Genomic DNA, 10,457 nt, shown 5'->3' on the forward strand with positions numbered 1-10,457 from the left:
CGTTCCAAAAGAATTTATTTATTTTTTTTTTTTTTTTTTTTGGCTAACAACCTTTGGCTTTAGAGCAGTTATAATTCTGTTTCAGAAGGAACTTATATATGCCAGGCATATCCAATTCTGAATAGATTCTCACCAAACTTGACGGAGACATTTTTATCTTTTATACCAAATAACATTGCTATAGAGTCATGATATTACTTCGAAAAGGATTATATTAAAAAATATATCGGAATGGAAACGTAAATCCCTAAATTCGGTCGAATGTGTTAAAATTAAGACCGTTGTACTGATATTGGCCATTTGGTGCACAATTAAACCGAAATGTGTTGAAGATTTTTTTGCAACAACCTATTCCAGTACATCTTGCCAAATTAAAGATTCGTATCCTTATAAGTTATCACAGGCTGATCAAATTTGTATGCCTTTTCTACAACGTCAGGATGTGTACAATAGTCTGCGTAGTTTAAAATCGATTAAATGTCCAGGACCGGATGGCATACCTAATATAATTCTTAAATATTGTTCAGAAACATTAGCACTTCCGTTAACTATATTGTTTAATTATTCACTGAAATTTGGTCACTTTCCTACTTTCTGGAAAAAATCTTATATTATACCTTCACATAAGTCTGGTAGTCTTACTAATGTGTCAAATTATAGAGGAATTGCAAAATTAAGTGCCATACCAAAATTGTTTGAAAAATTAATTACTGCAGTAATTTCACAGAAAATTCAATCTATATTGAGTCCATATCAGCATGGTTTTCGTAGTGGTCTTTCAACTACAACAAATCTTATACAATTTACGTCAACAGTAATAAAAGGATTTGTTCAGCGTAAACAAACTGATACAATTTATACTGATTTTAATAAAGCTTTTGATAGGGTTAACCATGAACTCCTAATATATAAATTAAATTATATGGGTTTCAACACAAACTTAGTCAAATGGATATCATCTTACTTAAAAGATAGATCACAACTAGTTTTGTTTGAAGGGTATCTATCCAAAACGATTAACGTTCCATCGGGTGTTCCTCAAGGAAGTCACCTTGGACCGGTCCTCTTTCTTTTATTTATCAACGATTTACCTAATTCCATAAATTACTCGAAATTGTTAATGTACGCAGATGATGTTAAATTATTAATTTCCCATAATTGTGATAAACGAGCCAATTTACTTCAAAACGATTTAGATAGCCTTTTTAAATGGTGCAAGTTAAATTGTATGGAGTTAAATTTAAGCAAATGTAAGCATATGTGCTTCTCTAGATCTTCTTCTCTGATATTACAATATAATATTGACGGTCATTCATTATCAACTGTAGATACATTTGTCGATCTAGGCCTCTTGATGGATCCAAAATTAAATTTTAATAGCCATGTAATAACAATGGTAAATAAAGCAAATGGTGTTTTAGGTTTTATTAAACGGTGGGCCAAAGAATTTTCTGATCCATATATAACAAAACAGTTATTTACGTCTCTTGTTAGACCTATATTGGAATATGGTTCTGTTGTATGGGATCCTCAATATGCAATATATTCAGATAAAATAGAATCCGTGCAAAAACAATTTCTGCTATTTGCCTTACGAGGTTTACATTGGAATAGTGATTTTGTTTTGCCTTCTTGTGCTAGCAGGCTAAAATTAATTAGATTGCCTACACTTAAAAGCAGACGTATTATGTTGAACTCCATGTTTGTACTAAAAATATTAAATGGTTATATACCTTCAGATTTCCTAATCTCATCTATTAGAATTAATGTTCCTTTTAGATCTAGTAGATACTTCCAATTATTATATACTGATTTTCACCGCACGAATTATTCAATGGGCGAACCTCTTAATAAAATGTGTGTTGACTTTAATTCTGTGTATTGTAATGTAGATTTTTGTATGAGTTTAGAAGTTATTAAATCTAGAATAATTTTATTTTTAAACAATTAACATACATGTTTTATTATTTGACAAACTAGCTGATGAATTAGATTCTGTAGCTGGTTTTCAATTTCCTACTGAATTCCCATTATGATGCGAATCATGATGTGTACGCGATCCCTCCATAAAGGGAGGTCACCCCCTCGGTCGGCAGGGGTGGGAATGTGAGGCGTGGGAACGTTCGAAAAAAAAAAGATATATATGGACGCTATATATAAATTTGAAGCTATTCTCACCAATTTCAACAGGGTTCGTCCTTAGGCCAAACAAAAATTGTTTGGAAAGTTTCATCTCAATTAGATAATAAGTGAGACTTGCATTTTGTTCACAAAAATACATGGGCAGACGGACGGACATGCATAAATCGACTTAGAACGTGATTCTATGAAGATCATCAAACAAATGCAACTACGTAGTGTAGGGTATAAAAACAGGTTAGAATTCAATACTTTTAGCAATATAATGGAATAGGTTTATATCCAGCACAGCATTATTTTAAATAACTGAAATATTAAATAATTTATATAAACTAAAATTGGAATTCGTAAGCACAATTAAATGAAATTTAGGAAAAAAAATTTGAATTTAACACGTAAAAAGTTGTTTTTTCCTCTACATCATACCCTGCAAATAATGCGCCTAACCCTTACACGCGTGTAAAGAGTAGTCCATAACAGACCAGGAGTAGTCCAAAACTAACCCAAATGCATTGAAAAAACCTAACCGATTTAGCATTGCTATGTCCTAGGGCCGGACCATGTAACCCAGCTTTGCATTACATCAAAGTAGTTTCAAAACTAGTCCACGTCATTACTCTATGGTACACCACATACGGTTGATCTTAAAACTAATCCGTGTAACTAGTCCATAGAGTACCCCAGAGGGCTAGTTTTGAAACCAATCCATTAAGTGGTCTATTTATTTTGCGCTTTTCTCTGATTTAACGATATATACACTCAGAGAAAAACAGGAAATAATACAACATAAGTAATGTACTATAAGTATTAGTGTTTTATTCTATAAAACATAAAAATAAATATTTCATTCTGCAGGTACATTGATAGTCTTTAGTGAGATAAATAATATAATTAATAATAAATTCATTAAAAAAACTTAAGTAATATTCCAATTCACTGTCATTAAAAAAATTAAAAATTACATGTAATTAACAAATTATATAATTAATTTTTGTTTTTGTTTTGGGAACAAACAACTCGGAAGTGCCTTTTTTTTACGACTTGGAGTGCTGCTCGAAATTCTTTTTCGCTATTGGGGGAATAGTCACTTATTGCAGCTAAAATAAAGAAATTCATTAAAACTTAATAATGTTTTAGAATCAGAATACTTACCAATAACAATTTTATATATTCTTTTAAAATTCTTCAAACATTTTTTCCCACAAATACCATCCGTATTGTACATTACGCAAATCTCCCGGGAAAAAATGCGTTCCAAATTTTTTATTGCGCTGCCATCGATTAAATACTTTACAGCAGATATCTAAAAATAAAAAAATATTGAAAAAGTATATAATTTTAAAATTGAAGGTATTTCAACATATATACAATATAGGGCAACGATTACTTACATATTTTTCTTCATTCGAATCGCATATTTCACTCTCAACTTTTTGGAGATCTTCTTCGGATTTGAGGGGAAATTTGCTTGACAGGGAAGTAACATTTTTCTGGGACTTATTGAGGGTTTGCAGCTGTAATTTGTGCTCTGCTAACATTTCCACTATTATTTTGTTTTGCTGTTCTGTTGTTGCTATAAGAGAAAGAACTATATAACAAAAAATAACGATGACGAAAAAAACATTATACTTTACTTTGTAATTTTGAGAGCTGTTCCTGTAATTTTTTTTGTTCAGTCATCATCCCAGCCATCATTTCTATAAATTAAACAATGTTATTAATAAAGACGAAACTCCATATTTAACAAAAACTACCTTTGAGTTCTATGCAAGAACAGCATGGCGTTTCTTTGGCACTATCTGAAAAACATAGTAATATGGCTTTAGAAAATTGAAAAATGTATGTTATAAATTTACTTACAATTAGAAAGTCTGTTGCAAGTATTTAGATGTTTAAGATTTCTGCCCTCCATTTTAAATATTGTCGAATTGCGAAGATATCAGTTAGAATTGCGTAGATTAAAAGTGTTGGCTATATTAAATAAATGAGACGTTAATTTTTGCAACTTTAAATGCAACTATGAAGAATTGGCATTAAAACCACTTTATTTTCAAAGGGCAATGATATTAGTTTGCAATTAATATTTTCAATATTAAATATTTCCTCACTATCTTCTAATATCTTATCAGCAATACATATACCTAATGCTGATAATGAGTCCAATGGCTCTTCAAAAAAAGGACAAATATTTTTGAAACGTCTCGCTTTAAAAAAAATTTTATTATTCTCTCCTCGTTTGAAGCCTGTAATTTTTAACGGGGTAAATGGCATTACAAGACAAATGTTATCTGGTGTTTTAATGCTCAACCAGTATTCATCACCCAAGTAACCATAAATAAGTCCATTTTTTTCTTTTAACCCCAATGTTTTTGGCTCTTCTATTAAATTTTGCAAGACATTTCTTCTGTGTAATTGATTTAGAATATCAGTCGGTTTGCGAACATCTTTTTTTATCATTTGCAAATGGTTCTCAAAATCATATGCTGAAAAGCTGTACAGCAAACCGTGCTGTTTGACGCATTCACATATATGAAGCAAACTGTGCACATTATAGGTAACGTTTTGAGGACCAAAAACGACACTGAAATTTTCAACAAAGAGTTTCAACAAATCTTCGGCGGCAGCAATGTTATTTTCAAAGTTTTTTGGACATGACAAAAGCCTTATAGCACAATGAAAGACTAAAAACGTGTAATAAAAATCATCACCAACATTGTTTTTTAAGACTAAAACACCAGTGTATAGTAAGAATTGACGAAATTCTGTAGCTTTCCAGTTCGCAAGTTCATCCAAACTACGAGGCATTCTTGTGAAGTCTTTAGTAATACACTTTTTTAATGAAACTAGTAATTTAGATATATTTCCCTTATTCGAAATTGAAATTTTTTCATTCACTTTATTTTTTACTAGTTTCATCAACATTTTCCTAGTTACCCCTAAATCAATAACGTGCATTGGGTCTAAAGGAACTTGACTTATCATATTTAAATTTATTTTCTCCAATGGTGTTTTGGTTTCAATAAATTTTAATTGGTGATGATTTTTATATTTCCTTTTAGCAAAGTCGTCATCGTCTATAATTGTACCTACTTCTGAACTATAAGTTAAAACATTGCATATTTTTTTGGCCACTTGGGTACATTTTGAACAACCATTTGCAGATGAATGGTGAGCTATCCCACAAATGAATGATTTTGCGGGAGCATCACAAATCACAGCTCTTATTTTAAAACTAATTTTTTTGCCACCAATAAACAAGTGATTTTCCTGTAAATCGCAAATTTCTTCAACGAGTTTTTCTAGGAACTGACTTATATCATGAGGTTTCTGTTTGCCCTTATAAATACCAACAGGAAACACCTTTATATTTCTAATATTAATAACTTTAATTAATATTGGCCAAAGTTGAAGATTTGAGCTTTTAAAGATGGGTAAACCATCAATATTAATATCGCAAATTATTTCCTCATATTTTTGTAAAATTTGTGCTGCTTTCATTAAATTTTGTTTCAGGCCGAAATGTGCATATTCACCAGGAGGAACAGAAATTATATCTGCCCTCGAACTAACTTTTTGCACCAGTGTCATTGGAGAGAGAGGCACATCCAAACCATAATTTTTTAAAATTATTAGCAGTTCTCTCATGTTCTGGTTGGATGTCCGGCTTTTTAACTGCCATTGCCCTAAAGCACTTATAAAGTTGTTTCTTTTGTCAAATTCTTCATTTGCATTGTAATAATCATTTTCTGTCTCTTCTATTTCAACTATTGAATCTGAATCTGCTTCGGCATTTTTTTCTACTTCAATTTGTTCACACTCAACACTTGAACTAAATAGTCTTTTGACAAAATCTTCTTTTTCAGCTTTTAAAAGCCGTCTTTTATGACGCGAACTACATTCCATTTTTTATATAATTTTCGCGGCTCATTTTGTCGCCGCGTAGGGCGAAATTCGTCGTTCGCTCCAATTGTGTTCCTAGCATTATTCTTTTTACCTTCAAATCTTTTACTTTTGTTTACACAATCTTTTGTTTGCAATTTATCACCACGCACAACGATGCAACCGACGCACAACGCTTCCAGAAACAAACTAAAATCAATGTCAAATTTGTGCCAAAAAAAAAACGATAAACACGTGTCTGCAAAAAAAACTAGCGCTTGCAAAAACAACAAATTAATGAGCAAACGATAAAAAACGATCATTTGCCGTTACATTTCTTAACCAAAACATTCTTGATTGACAATGACATGGTCCATAGCTGCATTACATAGGACAATGTTGTAACCAGTCCGCAGCTGCTGAAATGGATCACGTAGTCCACAATTATTTGCAGGGTAGTTTCGACTCTTTTGTTTTTAAATTTAGGAAAATATTTGATTGTCATTAATCGTGAAATAATTGAAACAAATGTTTGGTAGACGCTTACTCAATTAGCGCCCAATTTGTTCATCCCAAAAAAAAAATGTCTGAATTGTTATCAATATTTCGCGAAATATATGAAGAACTATAAAGACACTAATATTTTTGTCAATATTTTCAAATATGTTTCTTTCTTTCCTTTTTATATCCTCCACCTTGAAAAGGAGGGTATATTAACTTTGTAGTAGGCCTTATAAAGTATATGTACACTCCTAAACATCATAAAATTCTAAGTCGATTTAACAATGTCCGTCTGTCTGTTGAAATCACTATACAGCCCACATGATTTGATGTGCCACAGCAATTTGTATTGTGTCTAGGATGGTTGGTATTGAAAATGATATATCGGTTAACGTTCTGGTATAGCTACGTCCGATATTCAATATTTTGTTGGTTTTTGTCACATTTCTTTACGGATTTGCCCGAATATTGGCATTTGTAGTCCATAATGGATTCCAGCTCCAGTGGCGCACATTTTTCGGTATTCGGAATTTTGATAATCCTTGTCACATTTTCCTACGAAATTGTTTCAAATTTGGAAATTAAGAAGATTTGGTAGATAAAAATCCTTGAAGTATAAAATTGTCAATGGTTCACGTTTTGGTATGGCCCCAAATAATGGTCTCACCCACTTTATGGTTTTTTGAAAAGGTTTAACTGCATTATCCAAACGGTCTTATTTTTATATACAAACTAGCTAAACCCAGTGCGATTCGCTACCCTTTTTTATTTCATATGCTTTCAAAATTTTATATACCAATATATATATTGGTTAAAAAAAACAACAAATCTATATATATAAATGTAAGTTGTGTTAGTTACTACGCTTATAACTTAAGAACCGCTGAACTGATTTTAATGATTCACACAAATTCGGAATTGTCTCCTCTCCGAAAAGGATAATATCCAAAAAAATCGCGTAAAAATGTGATATATTAACATTTTCATTTTGACTTTTCAAATGTACAATAGTAATGTTTTATTTTGCATGATTTTTTTCCATTTCGACTTACTTTTTTCTAATGTACATTTGTAGTGTTTTTTATATTTTATTTTTGAATTCGAATATTAATACCAATTTATTTAATTGACTTGATTTCTTAAGTACTGAAATCGATGGCAGGTTACATGGAAGTGTAGTACCAAATTATGTGGTGGCTAAACGGAACAGATGATATCGAAATAATTTAACGCTGTCACACCAAAGTTAAAAGATGATTACCTTTTCAAAATCACTAAAAATCATGAATAAGAGATCTCATTGCAAACATTCTCAAATCGTGAAAAAATCGAAAAAAAAATTTCAATGGAATCGAATTTTAAAATAATAGTACATTCTATTGACAAACTTTGTAAGGATCTCTAAACATTTGCTATAAAAAATCAGCGAACAAATTAAAGATTTTTTCAATTTGTTATTCTTTTTTGTCAATTTTCTTCAATTTGTATTATCATATTGAATTCAGTGGATTTTTTGTGAACAAACTAAAGAATAACTTTTTACTATATACAATTTTTCACCAAAACAATGAAATAAGTGCGAAATAGGATGTTAACTGACATCTACCTTTCAACTCCAGGGTCTACATCGTGGTTCAGCTGGAAGATGCAAACACATTTAAACAAGCAAAAATGGCCGAAAAAGCCTAATGGGGCTTATTTCAAAGCGTGAGCCTACTTCTTTCATGTGACAATAATCCGTCCAATGTGAGCTTAAACTGCAAAATTCTTTGGGAGTACAATCAGTAAAAAACCAAATATAAAGGGGGCAAAATAGTAGAGCGAATGGGACTTTTGTAAGAAAAGGATTTCTATCCTTCCAGAAATTCTTCCCAAACATTCAAGATACCTTAAATCGCTTTAGCATAACTCACGGATAAGGGTACAACCCGATTTCATATTTATATAACCATCGTATGATTTAAGCTATTTTTGGTCTTGGCCACTCTTTTCATTTTTTTTTGGCCCTTATTTGGCATCTTTGTTTCTAAGGGGGTAGAGAGGTTCTCTAAAATGTGAAATTTTCAGAGTAGGGCCCATATTGGTCTTGACCACATTCATCAATTGATTTGGCTAAAAATTGTATTTATGCTACCCTGGGGTAAAGAACCATCGTACAGATAATTGCCACATATAAATTTATTCATGTAAAGTCCCCACATTGGAGTATCCCCAAGTCCACTTTCACATCTAATGTGTGGTCGGAAAAGAAAATTTTGTATTCTATTGAATTTGTAACCCCCAAGTGAATATTGGTTAGGATCGTAGATTTGGGATGTACATCTATATGAAATAAATTGTGGAAACGTGAACACATTACAAATATAAGAAAGTAGCACGGGACCGATTATTTGTTGAATCATTTCATTGAATTATACTATGATGAAAAATATGGACTTTATGGGGTCTCCAACTTACAGTTTTAATGGCAAATAAAATAAAATTAATTCCCATATTACGGTAATGGGTGTAAAATAGTAATTATATTTGACTATTCTGAAATCATTCTGCCCTAATTTATGAGGTGGATAAAACTATTTTACTCATTTAAATCACGCGAAAATTTTTTTTTAGTTTGACATACTATGTTGTTCTGCTACATTTTTGATTTGGCCTCTATTTGTCATCTTGGGTTATAAGGAGTAGAAGCAATTGTTTAATGTAATTTGATGTTTCGGAGTAGTGCCCATATAAAGGTACCTCCTGATTTTACCATATTTCAAAGGTGAAAATCTTACACAAAAACCAATTTTAGAATTTTCTCCATGTAATTGTACCCCCTCAAGTCCACCTTTTGGCGTGCAAACAGACCGACATTGTTAGGGGGACCTATGAGGACTCTAATGCACAGCCTAAGGTGCTAATGGGTTTAAAAAAGCAATTAAATTTGGCTATTCTTAAATCATTCAGCCCTCAATTATGAGGTGTACAAAATACAGTAAATTCCAAATTACTGCTCATTTGACTTGAAAATTTTGCTACGATTTTTACCATACTAAAAATTAATTTGATCCCTTACATGGGGATAAGATTGATATATACTTTTAATAGATTTGTATAGCACATCCACGCATTTGAAGCCCACAGCCTTAATATGGGTGCAGGTATTTTAAAACACTTTTAATCGACCAGTACGTGAACTCTTATATCAGTCATATCTGTGAATAATTATGCTTTGACAAATATGCATAATAGACAAAAACTACGGGCCGGCAACGCGGACCGGGCCAGCTAGTCTATATATATAAAAGAAAGTTGTGTTAGTTACTACGCTTATAACTCAAGAACCGCTGCTCTGATTTTAAGGATTCAGACAAATTCGGAATTGTCTCTTGGCGGAAAAGGATAATATAAAAATGTGAAATTTAAACGTTTTCATTTTGACTTACTATTTTCGAATGTACATATGTATAGCTTTTTTTTTTTTGAATTCTAATATGATGTGTATGATGTCTTTTTGGGGCGTTAAAAGCGGCAACGGAAAAAACTGGTAATTATAGATTTTATGTATTTATTGTGTAAGTGAAACAATCCGAATAAAATCACTTCAGAAGAGGATAAGCTACGAACAAAAAAATCAATTTTTAATGCGTACGAACAGTTTTTTCAATTCAATTAACTTTGTTTAATTGTCTCGATTTCTTGAGAATTGAAATTGGAGGCGGCCTACATAGAATGTAGAACCGAATCATGTGGTGGCGAATATAAAAATTATTAAATTAAAATGATAAATTAAAACAAGTAAAAACCAGTAAAGAAAGCCTTATAGTCGGGCGGGCCGACTTTATGATACCCTACACCACTTTGCTAATTTAGTAGAGCTCTGCATAACAATTAGAAATTTTTACGGGAGAATTCAATCATAGACGCAATGATTATAATTATAATTAAAAGGACAA

The 10,457-nt window shown here is 31.6% G+C and overlaps 1 protein-coding gene across 1 annotated transcript; it reads right to left on the reverse strand.

The window, feature by feature from the left end:
* Window positions 1-2,930: 2,930 nt before the first annotated feature.
* LOC131805753 (uncharacterized) lies at window positions 2,931-6,437 on the reverse strand. Its single transcript, XM_059129322.1, has 7 exons — window positions 6,134-6,437; window positions 4,000-4,110; window positions 3,894-3,938; window positions 3,774-3,836; window positions 3,531-3,712; window positions 3,292-3,442; window positions 2,931-3,236 (listed from the first exon to the last, which is right to left on the reverse strand). Exons 2-7 carry the CDS (start codon window positions 4,049-4,051, stop codon window positions 3,124-3,126), a joined length of 606 nt encoding a protein of 201 aa, XP_058985305.1. The 5' UTR covers window positions 4,052-4,110; window positions 6,134-6,437; the 3' UTR covers window positions 2,931-3,123.
* Between the last annotated feature and the right edge of the window lie 4,020 nt (window positions 6,438-10,457).

The sequence above is a fragment of the Musca domestica genome, unplaced genomic scaffold (assembly GCF_030504385.1).
Source record: "Musca domestica strain aabys unplaced genomic scaffold, Musca_domestica.polishedcontigs.V.1.1 6, whole genome shotgun sequence".
NCBI classification, from domain to species: Eukaryota; Metazoa; Arthropoda; class Insecta; order Diptera; family Muscidae; genus Musca; species Musca domestica.